At 42.2% G+C, this 26,576-nt stretch overlaps 1 protein-coding gene across 8 annotated transcripts in view; it reads right to left on the bottom strand.

Moving 5' to 3' along the window:
* Nucleotides 1-15,803: 15,803 nt before the first annotated feature.
* LOC116837266 (semaphorin-3D) overlaps nucleotides 15,804-26,576 on the bottom strand; it is a 207,321-nt gene continuing 196,548 nt past the window's right edge. For all 8 annotated transcript variants that reach the window (XM_075064377.1, XM_075064398.1, XM_075064410.1 and 5 more), the window contains one exon: nucleotides 15,804-25,610. In XM_075064377.1, the coding sequence (XP_074920478.1) occupies nucleotides 25,182-25,610 (429 nt within the window). In that variant the 3' untranslated portion in view covers nucleotides 15,804-25,181. The remainder of the gene's footprint in view (nucleotides 25,611-26,576) is intronic.

Below are 26,576 nucleotides of genomic sequence, written 5' to 3'. Positions count from 1 at the left end.
TTCCAGATTGCAATAGCCACCCGCTTCTCCACTGGCAGGGCAGCTCTCAATCTCGTGTCCTTGCGCCGCAGGGGGGGGCGAGCTCCTCACACAGTCCCATGAAAGTGGCTTTTCTCATCCGAAAGTTCTGCAGCCACTGCTTGTCATCCCAGACTTCCATGACGATGTGATCCCACCACTCAGTGCTTTGTTTCCCGAGCCCAAAAGGCGTTTTCCACGGTGCTGAGCATTTCCGTTACTGCCACAAGCAATTTAGTGTCATACGCGTCAGGCGACTCGATATCATCGTCGGACTCCTCACTGTCACTTTGGAGCTGAAGGAATAGCTCAACTGCCAAACGTGATGTGCTGGCGACACTCATCAGCAAGTCCTCAGCAGCTCAGGCTCCATTTCCCACAGAAATCGCGCTGCACAGAAACCGTTGGGAGACTCACAATGGTGCCAAAAGTGGATGGAAAAACAGTGACTGCTGGGATGTGAAGCGATGCACCACGGGGCATTGGGACAGGAAGCGGAATGACCCGCACCCTTCCGTCCCTTTCCCACAACCCACGGCGCCAAAATGGGACGAGGTTCTCTGTGGGATAGCTGCCCACAATACACCACTCCCAACAGCGCTACTAATGCTGCGAATGTGGCCACACTGCAGTGCTGGTAGCTGTCAGTGTGGCCACACTGCAGCGCTTTCCCTACACAGCTGTATGAAGACAGCTGTAACTCCCAGCCCTGCGCAACTGCAAGTGTAGCCAAACCCTTAGTTTTGTTTCCCTCATCAGCAGATGAAGACTGTGTTCACTACCTTGTTTTCTTTCATTGCCATAAGTCAATGCCTCCTCCCACATAGTTCTTCAGCTTTCATCACTGGGTTTAGTTTTTTATGAGTTTCCCTTGCATGCTCTTAGATGCAAACTGAGAGCTTTGTTTCCAATTTACCAGTTCAGCACTTTATAAATTCTACATACACAGTAGCTCATGGGCTGGTTCTGCTCCCACTGCAGTCAGAGGTTTGCCATGCCTTCCATGGAAAGACAAACGAGCTGCTTTGAGTGCAAAGTCAGCCCTTAAACCTACGCTTGGAACGATGACATTGTACTTCATTCTGCTCCTTTCAAACTATTTGCATTTTAACCAGCTGAATGTTTTACATCATCTTCTTGGCTCATTGCCGTGAGGCTACATGTTCTCCACTCTTTGTTTGCTTCCACTATTCTATTCTATATAGGTTCTCATGTTGCTCTCCTCACCATAATATCTGAACAAGCAGCGTGTTAAGCAATTTGACTCATATCAAGTGTACTTTGTTCTTTCTTGGATCTTCTCTCCATGAGAAGGAATTGCATGTGCAGTGGAGTGTTTTCTGTTGGTTTCCCCTTCTCTACCACATTAAATATAAGATACTTGTCTTCTCCATTAAGGACCATCATACCCTACCCATCAACTACATATTATTGACAGAACTCAAATTATTTTGTTTGAAAAAGGTGGCTTTAACCATAATGTACATTTCTGAGATCAGGATGCTATCATGTTCTCCAGAAGCTCTAAATCTCTCTCTGTTAAGTCTCTGGCTTTGGCCTAAGAAATGTGAAACAGGTGTAACTGATGCTGAAAGGTATGCATGAGTCTGGCACAAGAGTTTTGAGAGATGTGACCTTGCCCATTCATCTCAGATGGTGTCTGGGGTTAGCTCAGATGCCCAGCGATTATGTTTTGTCATTGTTAACTATCTCATTCCTCAGAAAGAATAGCAGGATCACAGATCTGTACAATTTATTCTGGACCTCTCATTCTGGTGCTGCAAGTATGGGGTTTTGGGGTAATGCCATCGCTTATTCGTTTATCTGAGAAGGGCCAACCCCAAGGAGACCACCAGAGTCCTGGGAGTACTCAAGCCCCACTGAGAAGGAGACAGGTTCAAGACACTCAGCAGAGCTAAACAACACGCACTATCATATTTAAAACCTCTCCACAATCTATTGTGAGGGGAATCTCATTTTGTTGACTTGCATGGGGGGAGTTTATTTGGTGGGTGGAACTTGAAAGACTACCCACATCTATTTTTCCCTTGTACAAAATACTTGACAATGGCAAGACAGTTGGTGTGGTCTGGCCGCTGCTAAACATAGTTGTTTCTTTCTCCTTCCCCACCACCTTTCCCTTCTTCTTGTATCCACTGCATCACTTTCGTCATGTGTTACAATTGGGGTGGGGTCTATGCTTTTTATACAAGGGTGTACAGTGCCTAGTAGAATCATCATTTATTTTCTATTACACCAGTGCTGAGAAGTTCAACCAAGATCAAAACTCCATTGTACTATGGTACAAATACATCATAAGCAGTCCTTGCCCCAAAGAATTTACAACCTAATTAGACAAGACTTGCAAAGAGGGGGAGGGGAAACAAAGACACAGAAGTGAAGGAAATTGGCCGAGGTCATCCATCAGGGCAGTGGCGCATCAGAGAATAGAAATGAGCTCCCCTAACTCCCAATCTAGCACTCTGTCCATTGGAGCACTCTGTCTCTCCTAAAGGCCTTGATCCCTGATTAGGGACTTTATGTGTTATAAAATACACAATACAAACAATAAGTAACAAAAAATTACCATGAATGAGGCTTTCTAGGATCCATCTCTCCATATTTTTGTTATGGATACAACCCCCATTACTGTTGTATCTGAACTCATAATCTTTAATGCATTTATCTTCACAATGCCCCAGGAGGTAGGGCAGTGCTATTATCCTCATTGTACAGGTGGGAAACTGTGGTAAAGAGACATTTAGTGACTTGCTCAAGGTCATACAAGAATTCTGTGGTGGAGCAGAAAATTGAACCAAGTCCCAGGCTAGCACCCTAACCACTGGAACATCTTTCCTTCCTCTAGCTATCACTGATCTTTGTTGTTGGGTTCTTGTCAGGGTCTTATCTTTCAAGCCTTACTGAAATGACTACACAAACCATTCTACTGAGGTCAACGGGACTACTTGCATGAGTAAGTATTGCAGAACTGGGCCCTGAATGTTATGTTCTTAACCTTAATCTAGTCTCGTTATAAGGTGTGAGTTTGGAGGCCTCCCACACATAGTCACTGGTCTGGAAATATATTGTCCTGGATACAAAAAATGGTAAGTAAGTTTTGCAGAGACAATTTGATTTCAACAAAAGCTTTGTGGGTGGAGAGAGACATACAAAATGACCTGAATGGTTAGGGGCCTGGCAATACCCACTTCTGTCTGATTCAAGCAGCTTTACATCCTAGCGCTGTGAGTCAAACAGAGCAGAGACTCAAAGACAGGTTCCCTACATTCCAGGCCAGAGATCAGCAACCTTTGGCACGTGGCCCATCAGGGAAATCCACTGGCGGGCCAGGACAGTTTGTTTACCTGCAGCATCCACAGGTTCAGCCGGTCGCAGCTCCCACAGGCTGGAGTTTGCCGTTCCAGGCCAATGGGGGCTGCAGAAAGCGGCGCAGGCCGAGGATGTGCTGGCCACTGCTTCCTGCAGCCCCCATTGGCCAGGAGCGGCGAACCGCAGCCAGTGGGAGCTGCGATTGGCCGAATCTGTGGACACTGCAGGTAAACAAGCTGGCCCGACCTGCCAGTGGATTTCCCTGACAGGCTGTGCGTCAAAGGTTGCCGATCCCTGTTGTCGTAGTATTAATCCTCGATTTGAACATTAGAGTTCAAATATAAGGTACTAGCTTGAAGTCCTCTAAGCTTAATCTCCAGCTTAGATCTGATAGGCTGCCACCAGGTCAGGAATTGATAGGGCCTGACCCCCCTTTCCTCTCTCTGGTGTCCCCAACCCTCCCCTGGGGGGACCTCCAGATAACCTGGTTTCTCTGCTTCCAAGAGATAAGCGTTCTTCCCTCGGGACAATTGAGAGTGCAAAAACCAACAGGCTGGGATGGCTTGCCTTTTCCCCGTGCCTGCTCTTCCCGTTGAGGGGGACAGATTACCTGATAGCAGAGGTTTTTCAATTTCTCTGCCTTATAGAAAAAGGAAACTTCCACAAGTTTTGAAAAAATGAAAGCTTGTATACAGAAGAAAAGACTAATACAGACTAATGACTTGCATAAACATTTATACAGGGCTCGCTACTTAAGAAATCTGAATAAGCCAGTCTGATTAAAAATAGCCAATTTAAATAGACCAGCAATCACACACAGCTAAGTACAAAAGCAAAGCATATCATTTAGCCGATTTTACTCTGTTCCGTTTTTGTTACTCACTGCCTTTGTGGAATGAGCAGAGATTTGGAATTAGCAAGAATAGCTGTGTCCCTCACAGCCGGAAGCAACAAAGACCCAGCAATCCGACATCTGTAAAGTACAACACAAAGCTCCTCGATAGCCGAATTACTTTGTTTCCCTTTTGTACTCGACAGCTTTTGTAGAATATTGAGAATAAGGAGGGAAGTTTAGGATGTGAAACTTGTTTACTCATAGCCAAGGAAACAACAAAGACCCCGAGTATACAAATTCCCGCCCCTGACTTTTTAACAATCCAGTTCTCTGATTGGTCCTCTGGTCAGGTGTTTGTTTCTCTTTCCAGGTAAAAGAAACTTAACCCTTACCTTACCTATCTACTTATGACACCTGTTCCATGCCAAGGCTCTAACCATCAGGCTATAGCACGACTCTCTCCACTTGCTCTTTCTCTACCTCCCAAAAAGCCATTTGGCAACATCTTTGTGGAAACAACGCCTCCAAAGCTTCATCAAACACACATATTTCACCAAAATTTAATTTAATCAAAAATGTTCCCAGCTGTGCAAAGATAGTAAAATGGAAAGAGAAAGCTCAATGTGTAAAACTTACAGGAAGAGTCTTGCTGAGCAGTGATCGAACTGAGATGAAGACAGCCAAAACTGTAAAAACAAACCCTAAAAGTCAAATTTTTGGTGCCCAAGTCATGGGTGTCCTAGAGTGAAGCTGTGTGGATTGCCTCCATAAAGGTCTATGGTACCACTTAAGTCCTACTTAGACCCTAAAGATGGTTCACTGGGTTCGAATACATAGACTGGCAATATTCACAATCATAAGCATTCAAAAACCATGAGTCAGATCCCAGACAATCATGGGAGTGGCTTAAAAATAATACGATTAAAAAAAATTAGGGTTGTTTTTATTTGCCCTCTTGTTTCTGAGCCTTGCAGCTGCACTCCGGTCACATTTTCAGCCTTTGCGCCACAGCCCCAAGGGCTAGAAAACACAGTTTTTATTTAAAAATAACGAAAGCTGAAATTCACATTTAACTGCTTGGCTTGGGGAACTGAGAATTTAAGAAAACATCAGATTTTGTGAGACTCATGATAAAATCATGACTGACTGGCAATCATGATGATGGAGTTACACCAGGCATGAATTTAGCCTATTTTGAAGCCTATTTGGTTTGCCATAAAATATACTGGTGCAAGTACAGGAAACCACTATTTGCATTAACATTCTCTGTTTTAAAATCTGGGCAAGCTTAGGAGAAGTATTTGTATAAGACTTTTACATGTTTCCTTTCATTACTTCAGTTATAACCTTTATCCATGCCCACTATTTATGCTCCTTATGGATCCCACAAATAACACACTCAGTTTCTATAAATAATCAGCTTTGCAATTACCCTTTTAGTATTAAACAAAGTTACTAGATGTATTGGAAATGCCATAGGACTCTCAGGCAGTGTGGGATTGCAGACCTACTCTGGCTTTTGAAACTTGCTTTATTTTTGCTTTATTTTAAAGCACATTGTTTCGATGAATCATATGACCACCAGCCAATGACTACAGGAAGTTATTGTCTTTGGTGGTTATCTAAATAGTTACTCAATTTAGGATAAGTTCAAGGTGGAGAAACCTAGAATTAATATCAATAATCTGGAGAAAACAGACAATTTAAAGACATTGAATTGTCATTTCTTCAGTGGGGTTAGTTACTTCAAACTAAAGTGCTTTTTCCTTGATTATAAAAATCTCAATAAAAAAACTCCACAATATAATGTCAAAAAGAGGTGATTTTGTCTTTCAGAAAGACAGCATCTATTAACTTATAAGCAACTTTTACCTACCTCTTTTCAGGAAAAAAAGACAATTTCTTTTTATTCTTCCTCGGACATACTGTTTTCTTGAGTACAAAATAATATCCCCAAGTCTTACTCTACCACAGCCTGTTTGCAGCACTCTGTGAATTCAAGGGGCCATACATCCCGGGGGAGCTAGCCACCTGGGAATTCCCACACTTAAGAAGTTTTTTTTTTTTAATCTCTATTTTCTCTTTTTTGTGTTCCCATATTTTTTTCCTTTCATTCTGTAGCAATGCTCCACAATGTTGGTTTTAAGTACTGCTGGTCAAAAATAATTGAATTTAGAGAAAAGTTTTCTCAATTTTTAAACAGTTATAAGTGTAACTCCAGAAAGGTGCATAGGAATTGCAAAACCAGAGAAGACTAATAGTCCATCCCAGACTAGTATCTTCTCTGACAGTAATCAGTGCAGGATTCTTCATAAGAAATAAACAGAAGCCCTTGAAAATACACCTTACAGTACAATACTATACCACAAAAGGAAATTTTTCCCTCCCTCCAGCTGTTGATCAGCTTCCCTCCACCCCTCAGATATGGTAAAAGGCAACAGAATTGCTATAGATTGGATAAAGAAAGGTATAGTTTCTTAATTTTTGGTATTTGGACAGATTGGATAGTTCAGGCTTGGCCTTTATTTTTTCCCCCTAACATCTGCTGATAGTTATAGTCATCCCAGACTTCTAGCTACATAGCCTAAGAAAACTGTATTGTTGACAGTCACAACTTTTTGCCAAATTAGGACAGAAACTCTATGCCACAGATCCAGGCTCCAGGGTTATACATGTAGCATATGTTCAGCTCGAGATTTTGATCTTACACAGTGACAGTTGGATATGATCTTTATTAGTCTTACCTTTGTGGAGGTTAAATGCACAAATGAAACCAGTATGTGTAGATTTAACTAGATTTTTAAAGATGATACGAACAGTGTGGCAAAATGAACAAAGAAAATACCAAGCATCTTGCCTCTGGTAACCTACATTTGATTTGATTCGGCACAGAAACACACAAGACCTTAAAGGTCTAGGTTGTGTTTTTGCAAGAAGGCTCTATTGAAGACATGCACACAAATTACTGTAATACAGGACAGTTGTCAAAAAGGACCAACAGTGATATAGAATAGCTAGTGCATGATAGAGACTTTTCAGTTCAAAATGGTCTTCTGCTAACAAAAAACAGCTGTTTCTACAAAACATCTGAGTTGTATTTACCAGTGTTTTCCTAGCTGAAATTAGAACAAACAAGAACAACACATTTTTCAGTCAATTCCTCCTTATTGAACAAGCAATATATTAATGCCAATGATCAGAAAACCCTCTCTGTAGTGTTTGGAATCCTTAGAAACACTGATGTGTTGGCAATGTGTTGAGTCTATGGCAATAACTCAGTCTAAATCAAAGAAATAACTTCCATCAGTTTCTAACTGCTAGACCACAATGTTTAAACAGATGAAAATCAAAATCAAAATGTACCTTGATCATTCCAAACCACTCCCTTTAAGAAGAAGCAGGTGGAGAAAATATTTCAGAGTAAAATTTGCTTTTTATTAGTTCATTCCACAAAGCCCAACAGTCACTCAATGTTTTGACCAGTGATATTATGGAAGCTGAAATAATGGGGATGCCCCATAATTGCACTGTCTGCTGTAGAAGATCTTGCAAAATTAGATGTGACTAAGCAGAACTCGCACTATTTAGCAATAAAATCTATGAGAGCTCATGAGAACTACATAGCTAATAATATTTTTATGTAGTATCTTTTTAATCAGGACTGGTGCCCCATTCTGGTATGTGGTGTACAAATATAGAAGATGATGATCTTTTTTTACAATTATATAGTTCCTCCTCAGACTTTCAACCCTAAGTTAAATGATTCTAGTATGGTGCCTGAATATGGAGTCAACCAACCAGAGAGTCAGGCTGATAACATATGGCCTGTATCATCATCCCTTGTGGCCGGATTCTTAGTTACGCTGCATAGTACTTTATTGCCTATAGTCCTATTGAGTAATCTTTAATTACTATCAATTAAATTCAGCCCATTCTATACTAGATTAACTGCCATTGAGTTAAGAGTGGGTGAGGTAAAATCTTTTATTGGACCAACTTCTGTTGGTGAGAGAGACAAGCTTTCAAGCTTACCCATACCTCTTCTTCGGGACCTGTGGCCTATCCACAGGCAGATCTTTCCCACAATAATACAAACTGAAAAAAAATATGAACACTTCCATGCAGCTCTTGATCTCAGAATGGGGCAGCCCTCATCTTGTTTTCTGTCCACCGTGATATCCATTCTACCAGGTCTGAAACAGGAATGGGAAACCCCAGTGGTGTACTGGGAAAGCTTTGTACCGTCAGACGGATGTGCTAGTGGCTAGAGCTTCAGCCTGCGACTTAGGAGACCTGCTCTGCCACAAGCTGCCTGTGTGATTGTGGTCAAGTCACTCAGCCTTTCTGTTCCTCGTCTGTAAAATAGAGATTCTAGCTCTTCCCCACCTCACAGGGGTGTTGTAAGGATAAATATGTTACAGACTGAGATCTACAGAAGAAAATGCTCTAGAAATAGTAGTAGTATTGGCCCTGATCTCCCAGCCGATTCCAGACTGGTGCTCATTGACTTCTGTGCTGAGCCCTGTTAAGAGTTAATATAAAGAGCTGCATAACGGAAGCCATTTCATCAACAGTTGTTTTTTTTTTTGGTCCTAGAAAACCTGGGAGCAATGCTGCATATTCCCCTATATATGGTACATTATCTGTTAACGATCTGTCTGAAGAGATACCCACGTCCCATTTGTAGAGCACCATCATAACAAGCCCCAGGGATTATATGGAATGAGCTGAAGGACTGGAGTCTTACTTTTAAGTTTCAAGTTTCCTGAAATCTTTTCAGGTTTGTTAAAGCATTTCTCTCCCTTAATTAAATTATAATATAATCTTCACTCTTACTATAATCCACGTTATTACTTGTATGCCCTAATCAGGATCATTGTGCTACCCACTGTAGAAACACAGAGTAGAAAACAGTGCCTGCTTTAATCTAATTTAAACAATCCCCTTACAGGAGAAGCTTAATTAAAATCAAAATATGTATTTCTAATTAAACAGAAGCCTATAATATGACAACCACAAAGATTTTTCTTTGAAAACAGTTATTTCCCTGAGCCTAGGGTGGCCAAAGAGTGAAATATAAACCACACAATGATCGTGAATGCAGAGTTTGCTAGAGACAAACAGAACACAAATCTCTTCTCTTTGGAGTTTTTTTCTAAACCCACAAGCCAAGTGGGTTCTACATTTTGAAAAAACAAGTTTTCCATCCCTTGTCTGAAACTCTGACAGTTCTTACTAGTATTTTCCTCCAATAACTATTATCTATAATACTTCATCCTAAATCCTGAGTTGAACAAAAAACATTCAGTGCGGTTTAAACTAACACAACAACAGCATAAAAGGTGCATATAGTAAAGTTTTACAATAAGATCCAGAAGATCTGGTGTCTCTTTAAATTAAATAAAATAATTAAAATTAAATTAAATTAATGTGTGGGGACAGAGGAATTTAAGAGGAACAAAAGGTATCTTAACAGGAACAGAATGGCAGTTGCATTAGTGCAGATAATGATGTGGCTTTCCTAATTCTCATTGACTGCAAAGGACTAAGATATACTGTCACAGTTTGTGGCAGCAAAAGGGCAATGAGGAGGAGGGGTAAATTTTAATTATATTGGGGAATATATGTCTACCATTAAACTTTATCCCAATAAAGGTATCTTAAAAAGGGAGACCTGTGTTGTAGAAAGTGAAAAAATACGGTTTATATTTCCATCACCAAGGAATATAAGCTGCAACATGCTACCTGTGAGAACATGCTGTCCCCCTCAGAAATAAGGAAGGGACAATCTAACAGGAAATAAAAGTACTTACTGCTGGAGGAAGGAAGGCACAACAAACAGCAGGCGGTTGAAGAATGGCTACTTTAGGCCTGCAGCTGTTTATTTCTGCCACATTTAAAGGGCCAGTGTCCAGACAGGTATGCTGGGGAAAAGTTCCTACAACAGGAGAGGGCAAACTTTTTGGCTCTTGGGCCACATTGGGATTGCAAAACTGTATGGGGGGCTGGGTAGGGAAGGCTGTGCCTCCCCAGACAGCCTGGCCCCCTCCCCCATCCGCCCTCTCCCACTTCCCGCCCCCTGACTGCCCCCCTTAGAACTCCCAACCCATCCAACCCACCCTGCTCCTTGTCCCCTGACTGCCCTGTCCCAGGATACCACCCCCTACCCAACCCTCCCGTCCCCTGACCTCCACCCCCAGAACCTCCGCCCCATCCAACCGCCCCCTGCCCCCTGCCTGCCTCCCAGGACTGACCACCATAACCACCTGCTCCCGGGACCACACCCCTATCTGACCTCCCCACTCCCTGTCCCATGACTGCCCCAACCCCTATCCACACCCACGCCCCCTGACAGGACCCCTGGGACTCCCATACCTATCCAACCTTCCCTGTCCCCCAACCAMCTCCCCCAGAACCTCCGCCCCATCCAATCTCCCACTGCTCCCTGTCCCCTGACTTCCCCCGGGACCCTCTGCCCCTTATCCATGCTCCCCCCCCCAATCCCCACCCCCTTACCATGACACTCAGAGCAGCAGGAGCTCGCAGCCATGCCCACTGCACTGCCTGGCAGGAGAGATGGGCCAGAGCGCTGGCGGCGCAGCGAGCTGAGGCTGTGGGGGAGGAGGGACATTGCAGGAGGAGCTGGGGGCTAAGCTCAAGGGCCGGGCAGGACAGTCCCTCAGGCTGGATGTGGCCTGCAGGCCGTAGTTTGCCCACCTCTCTCCTAGAAGGTAGTGATTCTACAATAGAGACTATGTAGTCACAAAGGAAGGTGTTTTGGAGGAAAGAGTGTGTTGATTTTGTGCGTTATGCACTGTGCTTAAATCTCACTACATCAGAGTGCAAAGCAGGAATAACATTTTAACCTGGTAGTGTTTTACATGCACTTTCTCCACCATCTTGCATCTTGTCTAGTCATTTACAGCACTGCAAAGAGAGTGAAAATGATTAGCCAAGATGCCTGGCAGTGGCGATTCAGGTCCTGTGGTTCTCAAGAAACTGCCTTTACGCAGAATGAACAGACTCTCATATTACTGTAATAAACCTATGGCATTATATTGTGGCCCTGCTCTATGAGTTCCCTGAGACAGAAAATTTGAATATTGTGAAACTTGACAATAAGCCTTGTCTACACAGCAGAGTTTTGTCAGTAAATGGCGGCTTTTGGCAGCAAAACAGTGGAGGTGTACACTCTACACTGCCACTTTTGGCGACCAAATTTTTCAGTTTTGGCAACAAAATAAAACTACCTCAATGAGAGACACAGAGCTTTTTTGCAGCAATGTTGAAGTGACAAACCTCAGTGTAGATGCTGCTGTTTGTTATATCACCAGAACTGGCCTCCCCCGAGAGAGAGAGAGAGAGAGAGAGAGAGAGAGACTGCTGTGCTGTGCTGTGCTGTGCAGAGCCAGGGAGGGAGGCGGGGCTGATATCTGGGATGTCCCCCCTCAACGTGCCTCAGGACTGGTTGCTGCCAGTGGCTGTCTGAATGTAGAGACAGTATGCCAACACACACACTCTTCCCCCAACCCACATTCTGTATCTCTTACATACACCCCCCACTCTCTCACACACTCCGCCAACACACACTCTTTCTTCCCGCCACACCCTCCCTCTCAGCCACTCTTCCCCTCGCCCAATTTCAGTTGAAAAGTGACTGACAATCTAGTAGCTTGCCCATGGAATGATGGGATTGAGAAATCTATATCTTGTGACGCTGTACCTGCCCCATGAGGCATTGCAAACCCTTCCCAAAGCACTCTGCGGCCAGTTGCATAGTGGGATAACTACCCACAGTGCACTGCTCTCTGTGTTGATGAAAGAGTGCTAGTGTGGATGCGCTCTGCCAACCAAGGAGCATAGTGTGGGCATACAACAGCAGGTTAATTAAAATACTTTAATTAAAGTGGCAGAACTTTTGGCAACAAAACTCTGCAGTATAGACAGCCTTAGTTTCTCTTTGTACCATCAGTAAAATGGGACTAATGTAGTTTATTCCCTTACAGGGGTGTTGTGAGGATAAACATATTAAGAATTCTGACTTGCTCCAATACTTTGATAACGGGAGCTATTTTAGTACTTTAAAGAAATAAGGCCTTAAACATGTGGTCATTTTTCCTCCCTTAAAATCAGTATGTTCCCTAAGTGTCCCCTTCAGCTCCAATCACCCACCTTCAAACCCCAACCACCCAAAGCTCTGTTCTCATGTTGTGCTTCGAGGCATACAGGGTTTTCACTCTGATGCTGAGTTCATGGGGTGTACTGTTAACAGTAAGTTTTTATTGTTGATGATGTTCCTCTTTGTGCATTGACTCCAGTCAAGGTGGTACTCATTTGGTTCCAGACGATAGTCCTGTTTATCCTCTTGTACTAAATGTTATTCATGAAGATTCCCATGAGACTGATGGATTCTTCAAGCTCCTTCTCCATGCCCCAGTTGTTGATGTCCCATGAAAAAACAATGTTCCAGATTGCATTCTACAGACCCTCTGAGTTTTAGATTGTCAAGGCCTAGAATTCTTCTGCTAATTTGAAAATTTCACATCTTCTGTGAAGCTGCTTTCTGTAATTAAACATCTTTGTAACCATTTTCTGAAGTTTCACGTTTCTGTTCTTCTCCATTTGTACTGCCTCTCATTTGAGCATATGTGTTGCACTTTCCAGATGCTTGTCACAGTTAGTCTAGCCGGTAAAATCAGCATGCATGTTCCACCTCATACACAATGACTTTCCTCCACTTTCATGAAATATTTGTAAAATATGGTTGTGCTCGTTGCTTTGCACTTATTTAGCTACTTTACACATTTTTTTTTGTTGTTGCCTCGTTAGCATTTTACTGCTGCTAATACTGCCAAAAAGTTGAGATCACTTTCTGCTTCCACAAGACAGGTCACTGGTTTCATGGTTGAGGGGCAAGAAATGCCAAAATTCATAAGTTCCATGACAATGGTGGCCAGGGCTGGCTCCAGGCACCAGCCCAGCAAGCAGGTGCTTGGGGCAGCTAACAGTGAGGGGCGGCACCTCCGGCTGTTTGGCGGCAATTCAACAGCGGATCCCTCACTCCCTCCCGGAGTGAAGGACCTGCCACCTAATTACCGCTGAAGAGTGCAGCACTGTGATTACGCTGCCGTGGCTGCTGCTTCTTTTTTTTTTTTTTGCTGCTTGGGGCTGCAAAAGCCCTGGAGCCGGCCCTGATGGTGGCCACTGTGACAAAATCTTATCCCTACTCATGCTTAACTGAAGTAAATGGCCTATTCATGGCAGTAAAGTTGAAAACATAAGTGTTTGCAAGATCGGGGCCAACGATTGTTACCTCTAGTAAAATCTCAGCACACAATTAATCTGGGAATGCACGAGAGAGGAAGAACGGGGTTACAGTAAATGGGAGGTGTGGAAGGGAAACCTTTGAAACTGCGCTGGCAACTATATTCCCTGACAGATGAGGTGTTTGTGGTTGTTTTTCTTACAAAACCCACGACGATGGTGGTAAAATTGGGCCCCCCAATGCGGAGGCTGGCTGGTGTGCAGAGAATAATGAAGGGGACCACACATTGAATAGTAAGGGGGGAAAACAAATAGGGAACAGCTGGCTTATTGACTATGCACTGTCCCTGCTGCGTGCTGAATTAGGCACGGCTCTGCAAATATAATAGTATGTAACCATGTAATTAAAGTTTTTATTGTATGGAGTGTTAAGGTTGTAGAGGGTATCTTAACATTGGCACTGCCTGACTTTAAAGTGTTTACCTCCATTTGACTGTAACACTTTTTTAAAGATGAGTGTCAACCTGTTCCAAAACATGCTTAGTTGTAATCTTTTTTTTTCTTCACAATTTTAAGAATTAAATCTGAGTCAGAAATGTGGATTTGAAATATCAGTGTAGAGAGCAAAGGAGAGAGCTCAAACTAGAATAATGCTAAATATAATTGAACTTGTTGAATACCCTCAGCCTGTTTTGAAAGGCATTGCTACGGTGTCACTGTATCACTCACTGGTGAAAGTGTTTACAGGTCTCCCCTCTGTGCCCATCCACAGAGGACAGGAATTGTTACAGCTTTTAGTTGTAGACACTTGGTGTTTTAGCTCAAGCTGTAGCAGCCCATACTTTTAGCTCTGATGGTCCCCCATTCAATCCTTTACGTGATAACCAAGATGATGTAACATCTTACCCTCTGTGGATCAGCACAGAGAAGGTCCTGAAACATACACTCACCAATGGGCAACAACTGTACTGGGTTACAGGTTTCAGACACCTCACCGTTTGTACTGGGTTAAGAACTCCACTTTCTGCCACTATTTACAAACCGTGCATTAGCTGCAAGCAATAACAATACAGAGAAAATGTGGTAGTGGGGAGCCACTGCGAGCTACTATCTGTTCTTTCCCTCACTCCAAAATTGGATTAAATATATTACTTGATAGAAACCTAAATTACTACCAGTGTCAAGTAAACTTTGAATCTCTTGTCATTAACATTAAAAATCTCATTGCATGCGAATAGGCCCCTGAGTTCTTCCGAACGGCCAGATTTCACCCCTTTCCTCCTTTTCTCTCTTTGAGTAGTGTCTTATTTTGTCAGCAGCCCCACTGATTTCACAGAGACTAGACGTGGAGTAACGTACTCCTCGCTGTGATCAGCGGCATGCAGAAAGTTTAGAAAGCTAATCAGTTTCAGAAAAGATGTTGTGTGAGCTTCAAAGAGCTCCTTGCTTGTGCAAGGGGCTCATAATTAAAAGGACATGGCAAACCTGGTACTTCAGTAATTGTCTTCAAGTTTGACTCTATTAAACCTTTTCAGATAAAATGAAATATTTCAACTTAATTGGCTTTCCTCTCTATGGGTACCCATGAAATAGTGCCGTGCTTTAGACCCGACCAATTAAATATGTGACTGCAGAAAGCAAGCTGAGGATTTAATTTTTCCCCCTCTTTCTCTCTACTCTGTTGAACAGCCTGTACGTCGCAGTGGATAAATAACAAAACATCTCATCCTGCCGGAGTTCAGGCTGCTTTACCAGCTGCACACAGGGCCAAAGCCTGGTCATACTGAAGTCAGTGGCAAGTGACTGCAGTGGAACCAGGGATCACATCATCCACTACTGAAGTGCGGCCACTTGTGGGGAGGGGACACAGCAGCTGTTCAAAGTCCTTATTCATGTGAAACTTCAGTTGATGTCAACCAAGATATGTATCTGTGTAATATTTGCCCTGTTGACCTTGTATTAGTTCCTTAGGCCAGGTCCACAATACAGATGTCTGCCAGAATAACTACATTGGTCAGTGGTGAAAAGAGATGTGATCCCTGATTGACATAGCTGTGATGGTAGAGGACCCTAGCGTAGATGCAGCTGGCAAAGCTGTCCTTTTACTGCTATAGCTTGTTTTGTTGAATAAGCATTTTTACTACACCAATATAAAAATACAGACTTGTTGGAGTAGCTGCAGTTACACGAGGATTGCTTTGTTGGTATAGTATAAATGTATTCCTGCACCAGCAAAGCACTCCTACAGCAAACGCTGCCCATGTCTTCCACTTCCGTCTCATGTTGCAATCTTTTTGATTTGGAAATCCATATTCTACTATTTGGTCTGATTAGGGGGAAAAAGAGACAGCAAAAGTTCTGTAAGAATTTGCTATTTATTATAATAAAACCAAAATATACATTTAACAGTTTCAGATACCTTTGGATTACAAGATTGGAATTCCTGTTAAAACAGCAGGATTGCCAAACTCAAAGCTAGTTAGTGACCATGCACAACACTTTAGTTATGATGTTACATAATTAACTATATAGCTTGTAGTATTGTTGTAGCCTTGTCAGTCCCAGGATATTAAAGAGAGCAGGTGAGTGAGGTAATAGCGTTTACTGAACCAATTTCTGTGGGGGAAAGAGACAAGCTTTCAGGTTTACCCAGAAAGAAGAGCTCTGTGTAAGCTCAAAAGCTTGTCTCTTTCACCAACAGAGGTTGGTCCAGTAAAAGATAGTGCATCACCCACTGTGTCTCTATATTTAGCCGTGGTAATTCACAAATGGGCCCTTTCCACCAAAAATGTGTTTTTTTCCCATATTACTCTGTAAATAATGATATTATAAATGTGAAATTGACTCCTGCACAGAAAGTCAGTCTAAGAACCACTTAAGCCCTATAACATGGCTTTAAGTGGTGCATAGTTCTTCTGCTGGACTTCTGAAATCGTGTGCGTTTTGCCTTATGTGAAAATATTAGCCTGACTGCTAGAATGTGAGGCATTAACCAAATTCCTTTTGGTAAATCTACTTGGCCATGACTTTTCTCTTGAGAGCATTTGGGGAGCTTCTGAACAGTTTCCTTTCTTCCCAGTCAGACTTATCCTGAGATATTTGAATTTTTCTGTCATTAATTGGGGAAAAAAGCATGCAACTTCATACAAGTGATGGAAAAGATTATAGATCAGTCTCTCTTGATTTGTATGTTTCATAGATGTCTGTGCTTCTTATCCAATAGTAATGTAGTCCAGTTTTTTCAATGTCAACATGTTGACAAGCAAACTTAAAATGACTATTTTACATTTACTTTACATAGAAATCTTTTCAATTTAAGTCATGAAGAAATCCTAAGTAACAGAATTTAAGGAATCCTTTAGAGCAGGTTGATTTTTTTAAAGTTGGGTGAGTTTTGGAACATTTGAGAGCAATTTCCATGCTGTCATCATTCATGGTATTTTTATTTTTCCTGAATATTCTTGTATAAAAAAATTCATTTTCAAACTGAAATGTTCAAAAAATGCTTTTTAAAAAATCCTTTGCGACTAAGGGCTTGTCTGCATGGAGAAGTTAGTATGGAGTAATAAGCTCGGGTGTGAATTTAAAATGCACTAGCTACCGGTGTAAATACTGTTACGCTTTAAAGCACACAAAGGCGCTCTTAGTGCTGAGTAAGTATGTCCACACAGAGAGTTAATGTGAAGTAGTTAGTGTGCACTAGCTGCTCTACACCAGCTACTCTGGGCTTTTATCCTCATGTAAATAAGCTAAGATGACCAATCAAAATTGGCCATGCAATCTTCTTTTCTCCCTCCCATCCCATGCAAATATACATTTTGAAAAGCAACAAGCAAGAAAATCTTTTCTTTACAAATTTCTATTGATTTTTTTTTGAAAAAATGGAAAATTTCAAAAATATGAAAACTTTTTCCAAAAAGATTTCATTTTTGGAAAATGGCCACAGTTTGATAAAGTATTATTTTCCTCTTAAAATTTGACCATTTCTAGCTATCAGGTTTTTGGAACTTTTGCTAAATTATATAGCTTTAAATGATGCTTTGAAGTATAGTAAATGCAAGTTTTGTAAAGTGATCCTGGCTTTCGGCAGGCAGATATATGGTACTGTCCCATGAAATGCTAAGTGCTTTCAAAACTCATAAAAGTTGTGAAGCCCACAAGGCTCTGGCCAGGGTAGCCATGACACATCTTTGCAGACAAGTTATCTGCCTAAGCCTTCTGTTCCAGTCACTATTACCATGTATGTTGAATCTTCAGAAAACGGCTGGTCTTGGCCATGATTCCATTTAACAGCAGGAGTAGCAAGAACAAAATGATACAACACAAAAAGTAGCCAAAGGCACTTATATATAATAAGAGTAATAGGGCAGAATATAAAACACCACCAAAATCGAGACATGTCTGGGTCCATTAAAAATATCATGACTGCCTATGAGTGGACAAATGACTGTCTTGGCACGGGCTATTTGTAACCATTAACTAGTGGTCCATAGCAGTAATAAAAGCCACCTGGACATGTTTTTCTGGTTCTTACATCACCCAGAAAGTTTTTTGTCTTAAAGCACAACAGACATTGATTTTAAACTGGGGAACTGTACACAATGACAATACAATAAAGAGGAAAAAGACCAACTTTAAACAGGAGTTTCAAAATCTCATTATTGAGGCAAATTTCACCTTCCGATCTGTGATTTGTCTTTCCAGATCTGGTTTACATCTGTCAGTCACTGAATTGTTTTGTGTCAAAACATTAGGAAAGTTTGTGGTAGACACTAGTCTATACAAACACAAGTGCCTAAGAAAACATTGTCTGAGATGAGAATATGTTAAACAGCCTTCTAGTGTGTTTAACTTTATACACTAAGCAATGAGTCAAATCCTGAAATCTTCACTGATTTGCCTAGCCTTTTTTTTTTTTAGGTCAGCAAGAGTTTGCCTAAGTGAGGACTGAGTGAAAACCAAGGAAGGATTTGTCCCAATAGCTTGAGACAACAGACTCAGATGATATGATATAAAAACAAACCTGAACAATTAAGAGCCCAATCCTGCTCCATTTGTGGCAAAACTCCCATTAATTTCAATTGGAACAGGATGAGGCCCTTTAGCCAAACATTGGGGATTATCTGTTATCCCAGTATAATAATATATTTACATATTCAGCACTGTGAAAAAGTATGCCTGGCTAGGACACCTTTAGGGTTATCATCATTAAAATACTATATGGAAGTTAAAAAAACAAGATCATTTTTCTCTTAAAATTCTCTCAAGGGCTGTTCTTTTATCCTTCCTTTTCCTGTCTATAATGTACTTGTTTTATAAACTTCAAAAGTTGGATTACAATTACAAAGGATTTCACACCTCAGCTAATCACAGAAGCCTAATTCTGAGTAATATTTTTGACACTAAGGTAAAATACAATAAGGAACCGCTTACATTTTCATAAGTTGTAACAGAATATATTGGAGAGACATGTGGACTTGATTTTCCTGTCACGCAGGTGTAATTCCAGTGCCTTCCGTGCAGTTAACTCTTGATTCTCCTCTGTATAATGAATCTCTACATAGTTATCTACACTCTAAGCTGCATCTTGCAATAACTTCCTATAATTACTTTGATTAGAGTCAGATTTATATTCCACTGAAGCCAATGGGACTTAGGTCACTGACATCCATGGGAGCTGACTTTGTAAGTATTTTTAGCTCATATCAATCATTTGCAATACCTTGTGTTACACACAAAATAAAATGCATCCAATTATTTATGTAGGTCCCTACAAAACAGTCATATACATGACAACAATTTAGTAGGAAAATCATGTTCTACGAATCATGTATTAAATTTTGATAAGGGATTTGTAAATGGTAGATGCATATCAAGATTTACATAGATTTGATTAAAATTTCAGAGCGTTTTAGACTATGGGCCCAATTCTGATCTCACATGAATGTAAATCAAGAGTAATTCCATTAAGTTTAATTACATACATTAGTATAATCAAGATAAGAATCAGGGTCCAATGTCTAGTTGAGGACTGGCAAAATCCAGGATCTTGGCTGCTCAGTATGTGTGTAAATTTAACTGTTTGCACAGTTAAACTGTTTGCTTATGATATGAATACATATTTACATGTCCCTAGAATGTTTTCCAGCAAAGGAAGAAATTTAACAGAATAAGTGTTAAAACGCTTTATTCCTTTGTCTGCTAATCCCACAGCCAGTTTTATTTTAACTGACTTCAGGAATAAAAATTTTATTAGAGGAAATGTTTGAAACGAGATATACACAGGTTGAGAGGAAAGGTACTGTACATCTGGAGTCAGGCTTGGGTTATGGGGGGTTACAGGTACCGTTTGCAAGGATGAAAAGATACATACATATTGCAAAGCCAGCATAGACCCAGACTGGGGTGCAAGGGTTTTTAACGTGTCAGTGAATAAGTGGGCTCGGGTTCGCCACCCATGGAATGGATAAGGAGTCCAAGTCAGTATCGGTGGGGCGGATAGATACATGGGTGGGGTGCATCCCTTGGTCCCTCAGGGAAGGAAGTGGGTTATTTCCCTTGTCGGCTGTCTCAGTTACTCAGCGTGGTATCGGTGGTGTCCGGTGATGTGTTCGGTATAAATGTCTCTGGACCACCTGATGGTGTCGGACACCGTGAGCTGTCTCATGAGCCAGGCATAGCGTCGACCGACCCCACATGCTCTCAGAACCGGCTCATTGCGGGGGTCCCATAAGCCCAGGGCTCCCACGATCAGGGCGTGTACCTGGACTTCATAGCCCTGGGCTCTCAGGGTCTCAGCCAGCGAGGCATACTTCAGACTCGTTCCGTGCTCGGGCCTTGTGGAAGGCAGGTGACCAGTTTTCGAAAGGCACCGTGATGTCTACCAGGAGGACCTTCTTCTTTTCTGCGTCCATCACGACAATGTGGGGTCGCAGTCAGCTGTCTGTCCCGGGGATGGTGGAGTTGACGGTGATCTTCCCCAGGGACGGTGGGATGGCTTTCACTAGTCAGTTCTGGATGGCCTTGTGGCGGTGCCACCAGGCTAGAGTGCTGCTTGCATCCACACAGGATGTGCGGCAGGGTCTCGTTCATGTAGCCGCATTTTCTGCAGCACTTGTCTCTGCTGCTGTGGCAGATGGCTCCATTGAGGGGAATGCAGTTGAGTTGGGCCCTGTGGATAAACTGTCAGTTGGCGAACCTGGTGAAGCTGCCCCCACGGAGGAAGTGGTTACTGGCGTCCCACTTGCTGGACACCTCGAACACCTTGCCCTGATCTGGCTTCCGCTTGAGGTTCTCGGCGTAGTGATAGCAGATGACGTCTTTCAGGGACCTTTCTAGCATGGCTCTGGTGGTCAGGGTGACGATGGTGTGGTCCGGGGTCTTTACGCATGGCACCAGTATTCCCAGCTCCCGGTGTTCCTCGCACCACTTCCAGCAGCAGCCGATCCTCTTACCCAGGCATCTTGAGGTGTTGCGGGCACGGGACCAGAGAGAGGATAGATCTCCCTCCTCTCTCCCGAACTCAGCCTGCAGGGAGCCGCTGAGGTAAGTGGCAATGTCCTGCTCGGAGGGGGCCCTGGCAATGCGTTTCTACTACGGTATTTAGGAACCTGTTGGATCTTAAAGCTTGCATCAGTTTTTAGAATTCTAACAACTACAATACAAGCTGCACTGGCTGTTGTGACAGGCTGTTTGAAATGGATGGAACTCAGGCAAACACAAGTTATGTTCTGAAGTGAGGGGAGAAGGAGTTTGTTATTTTTTTTAATTCATTTTTTGAGGCGGGGAAGAGCATTTATTACTGATCAGACCAAGGTATTTTTTTTTAAAGTCTGCACTAGGGTATCTATTTAGAATCTTCAGTTATTAATGTGGAGGTCACTTTTTCCACTCTCGACCCAAACTTTGGGTAGCATTACTTTTACTGAGCCCTGTAAGGAGGCTGGGTTCAGTTCCATTTTAACTATGAGCCTGTTGTGGCTCATCGTACAGCTCGCAGCACAATGGACCCTCAAGTCCTCATTTTGAAAGTTAATTAGATCCAGGTTTGGGCCTTTACATTAAAAATATAATTTAATATATATAACTGAATTTATTACAGGAAGGGAATCCTTTCTTTTCTGTCTCTTGTTGCCAAAATTCCTGATTTAGCTCATTCTGTTCTCCTTTGAGCCTCTCTTTGGGATTGCACATTACAGAAGGATCCACTACTCTTACTCCTGACCTTGGTTTTTGACTGAATAACAAACAGCTGTCTAAAGAAATCCCTTCTTACCCTTCCCCAGTGTTCCCTGGACTATCTAGCTAATTTACTGGTCCCCAGTGTCCCTTGGAATCATTCCCAGTGCCCAGGGTATCATCTACTGCGGTGTATGAGAAGCAGTGTCCTAGTTCAATGTACATCTCTTATAAAATGTATTGAACCACAGATTTTTATCTCCACAATATTATTAAATACCCCTCCCCAGGGTGGTATGAATCCAATATGGCATAATGACTTGGAGGATATTGTATTTATTTCCTCAGGATAGAAGTGGCCTCATTCCTCGCTTAGGGCTTCACTCTGCTACTCCACACCGCAGAGTTGAGGTCAGTCCTCTAAGAGGAATCCTATTGCAAGAACACTTAAAATAAAATAAAACCCCTTGAATTTAAGAGTAGTAACATTTTAATTCAATCTTTTAAAGCTCACATTCCCAGTGGTGCAGCCCTTAGGCCCTCAAGACTCCTGTTGAAGTTGACGGGGAGTTTTGTGCAAGGATTGTGGCACTAGGCTCTGCTAAGCTATTTAAACCTAAAGGAAACCTGTTCAGTTCAGCTCTCAAGGAAGATGGAAAAAAGTACTGAACAAACACAAACAGCTTATTTAGGGCCAAATCCTGCTCACTTTATCTCACTGAGTAGAGGCACTGAAGTGAGTCCAATGGTTCTACTTTCATGAAGAAGATAAGTAGGGTTTATGCTCTAATCAATAATTACAATATTGCTCCCATTGACTTCAGTGGTAGCAGGAGCAGGCCCCTTGTCAGTACATGTAAGCATGGGCCCAACATGGATTATTTAATGCGAGCACCTTAGCTTAGTCATGGCATGGCACTACTCATTCCCCGGACCACCAAGTCTTAGAGATGGCACTCTCTGGACTGATAAAATACTACAAGGAATACATTGGTGGGTTCTGTATGGTAACTGCAGTCATCCTTAAGCAAAATTTTTTTAAAGTGATTCAAGATTTTGAGTGTCTCATTTTTTGGGTGTCCAACTTGAGATTTCTTAAAGGGGCCTCATATTTACAGGATAACACCCCTTCTGGAGTCTCAAATTGGGCACTAAACATCAGGGCAGTCAAAATCACTAGTCACTTTTGAAAATCTTGGCCTAAGGTCCTATTGCTGTACAAGCTGATTTCTGAGCATAATACTTACTACTGTGAAAAGTTCTATAGACATTAATAGGCTACTCAGAATAGTAAGGATTAAGCTTACTAATAAGAGCCTAGGACATCAGTCTCTTTGATTAAAGGTCCTGTATAATGAAACTCCCCTCTCATCTTTTATAATAGTTAACACTTGCAGAGTACACTATCAAAGTACTGTACACAAACTACGTAATGCCTTCTAATTAACTAATGTATCTTAATGAAAAAACAAAGAATCTAAAATCCCTGTCTTTATACAATACATGCACATTCAGTTTTAATTTTTTTACAATAAACTTGAGTCAGGTGAGGTTCCTTTCTATGATCTGAAAAACACATCACCTTATTTGTATCATTTATCAAAAAGGAAATGTACAATGGCACAGATTGTATGGACACAATTATTGATCTAGGACTGAATTCACACACACATTGGGTAGCGGATAGGGATAATCTCCAGCATGCAGAGCCAAAGTTCTTGGTTCCTTAATAAATTGCACATCAATTACATGGGTTTTCCACAGACTTTGCTCTCAAGACATGTAGAATGCCTGAGAAACAAGTAAAGTCTGTCGGTTCAGTATCCATCAAAGCTTTCTTCCATGTGAAGAATTGGCTAATTTCTCATTTCACATGCAAAGAGGCATGAAAGGCAGAAAGGGGGAGGTTTGGTAGAGTAGGGGAGAGAGGCTGCGAAGCATGAGAAGAGGCAATAGGCCTGTTTTTGATCTTGCTTACACTAGCATCAATTGGGAGAAAGTCCAATGAAGCCAATGGAGTTACCCTGGTGTAAATCAGATCTGAAGGAAGTATCAGGGCTGCCCAGAGGATTCAGAAGGCCTGGGGCAAAGCAATTTCAGGGGCCTCTTCCATAAAAAAAAGTTGCAATATTATAGAATACTATATTCTCATGGGGGCCCCTGCGGGGCCTAGGGCAAATTGCCCCACTTGCCCCCCCCTTCCCACCCCCCCGGGCGGCCCTGGGAAGTACAGTGTCTCTTGCTCATACAAGAAGTTTTATCTTATTAAAGAGAGAAAGTAAAACTAGGAACACTTTACAAATAATGTTATTGTAAATCGCAAAGCTACTCATCTCTAACTTCTACTTCTGTTTATTTACACATGGGCTTTTTTGTTTTTATTTAATTATGATACAAAAGTATTAATTCCAACAACACAATGCCTTGTTTCAAATACACAAGAGCTTTTATAAAACAAACACACCAAGTCTCAGGAATGTCTGCTCTCTCCCCAATGTTATACCTGGCGTAAGAGCACTGTCAGTTTCTGTCTGTCGCCAAATATGTTTCCCTCATTGTCTTTTGTCATCAAGTTCAGGAGGGTTTTTGTGCGTGTGTTCTCCACTCCTCTTTTTTTCTACAACAAACTAACCACACTCCAGAAAATGAAGCCAGCCGGGGATTAGAGTTGTAGAGGTGAGTGGAGACATTCAGGGTAAAATCTTCAGCGAGACAATAGAGGTGAAGGCAGAAATCCCATTATTTGTTAATAGGGTTTGTGCATGTACCTCCCAGGTGCTTCTTACGAAATTTACTCTCGAGTACCTTGCTAGCAGTTTCAATTGAGTCAATATTTCATTTCAGCAGATGGACTGCAAACTAGAGGTTGCTTATGCCCTAATGAATAAAGCTCTACATCTCCTCTTAAAATGTGATTACATTTTTTAAAGAGGAAAATGAGTGTTACTTCTAAGCTTATATTTAATTTGAATTTTTGCTTTGCTTCTCTGTGTTAGCAAATGCCACCCATATACCTAAATATATGTCCAATGGGTAATTTAGTATAGTTTTGCAGATCTGTCACAAAATGGCCTGTATCCATATGGCCTGTATCATCCTCAAAATGGCCTGTATCATCCTTACAAGATCCCAAAGCACTTTTGCAAATACATGCACATATCCCTGAACTGCAGCCATCTCTGGGGTGGAATGTAGCAGTCAATTAATAATGCACTGTAACATAGACTTTAAATCTCATATAAAAATTATGTCAGGGAAGCCGTGGAACACCAACATGACATATATCATGAATCAGCTTCTCACTGTTAGCTACAAAATCTCAACTTCTGGGAAAAAAATCAGATTTGGAATTATTGCCTTGAATGCGGTACTCAAATAAGGAATTTATCATTTGCTATAATATTCCAGTATTACAGTGCAGTCCTGTACAGACCAATAATGACTGTGCATTATCTAATCTCAGTGTGAAGCAATATTAATTAATAGGAAGGATGTACAAAACAGAACACAGTATTTTTGCATGTTAAATGTCCTTTCTTTAAATAGAATATAAAAGCTACGTAGATGTAGGCCTGGCATGTGGGCTGCTGACAGGTTCATGGTGCCTTCGATTTCGCTTTTTCTTCATCTCCTGCATGTGCTTCCATTTTGCCCCACCTTTGTTTCGCTGCCGCCGCTTCTCTCGGTGCCACATCTGTTCACAATACTCATCCAGGCTGAAGCTGGGGCTGCTGACGAGTTGGATGTAATCCTTGTACCTCAGCCGCGACTCAGTAAGCAAATCTCTCCCCCGTTCCTCTTCATCCTCCGTTTTCTGAGTGCTTTCCATGTGCCCGTTCTCTATGACATTCAAATTTAACTTCACGATGGTGTGAATGAACGTGTGCTCCTGTGCTTTGCAGTAATATGCCCCTGTGTCCTTTCTTTGCAGGCTGCGGATCAGCAACCCGTATTCCGTTTTGATGATCCTCTCGTCAGCCTTCAGCTGTGAGATTGGACAAAGCAGAAAACAATGCATTAAAAGCACAGGAAAAATAAAATCTGAGTATGTGTTAGGTGGGGAGTAGAAGAGACCAGAGACAACTCCAGGCACAGTGCTCCAAGTGCATGCCTGGGGCGGCAAGCCGCGAGAGGCGCCCTGCTGGTCCCAGTGAGGCCGGCAGTCAGGCTGCCTTTGGGGGCTTGCCTGCGGGAGTTCCGCCGGTCCCGCAGATTCGGCGGCAATTCAGTGGTGGGTACACCGAAGCCATGGGACCGGCAGACCCCCCCCGTAGACAAGCCCCGAATCCACTCGACCAGGGACCTCCCGCAGGCAAGCCGCCAAAGGCAGCCTGACTGCTGTGCTTGGGATGGCAAAAAAGCTAGAGCCTCCTGGAGGAAACGGGATGATTGGCTCAGGGACTGACAATAAGATATGCAGCCTTTTACCTCTAGGTCACCTTAGATAAACAGATGCATATAGAATCATTTGAATTTCAGAGCTCTACTATTCAATTGGTAATTATAGTCTCACCGGCATGCATTAGTTAAAGGTACATACAGTCTGAGAGGATAGAGTCACCAAGAAATAATAGTTAAACAGACCAAAGGAAGAGTGGGATAGTTAGCTGGACAAATCCCATTAGACTGCAAGCTGTTTGGGGCAGGGGCTATCATTTTATTCTGTTTGTATAACACGTAGCACAGTGGGGTCCTGGTCCACGACTGGCGTGCCTAGCCACTACCGCAATACAAATAATAAATCAATAGTAATAACAATTAAGTCAATAAGTCTCATTCTGATGTGACACTGGTTTACAACACTCTCTTAACTTCAGTGTAGTTACTCTTTGTTTACACCATTGTAAGTGAAAGCAGAAAAACGCCAATAAGATTCAGGGAGCTAAAACCAAATGCAATTTTTTTATCATGTAGGGTTCAGGATCTGTGAATGAGAAAACCTAGGAAAAAC

The sequence above is a fragment of the Chelonoidis abingdonii genome, chromosome 1 (genome assembly GCF_003597395.2).
Source record: "Chelonoidis abingdonii isolate Lonesome George chromosome 1, CheloAbing_2.0, whole genome shotgun sequence".
Classification (NCBI taxonomy): Eukaryota; Metazoa; Chordata; order Testudines; family Testudinidae; genus Chelonoidis; species Chelonoidis abingdonii.
This window is presented reverse-complemented; position numbering and strand designations above follow the sequence as displayed.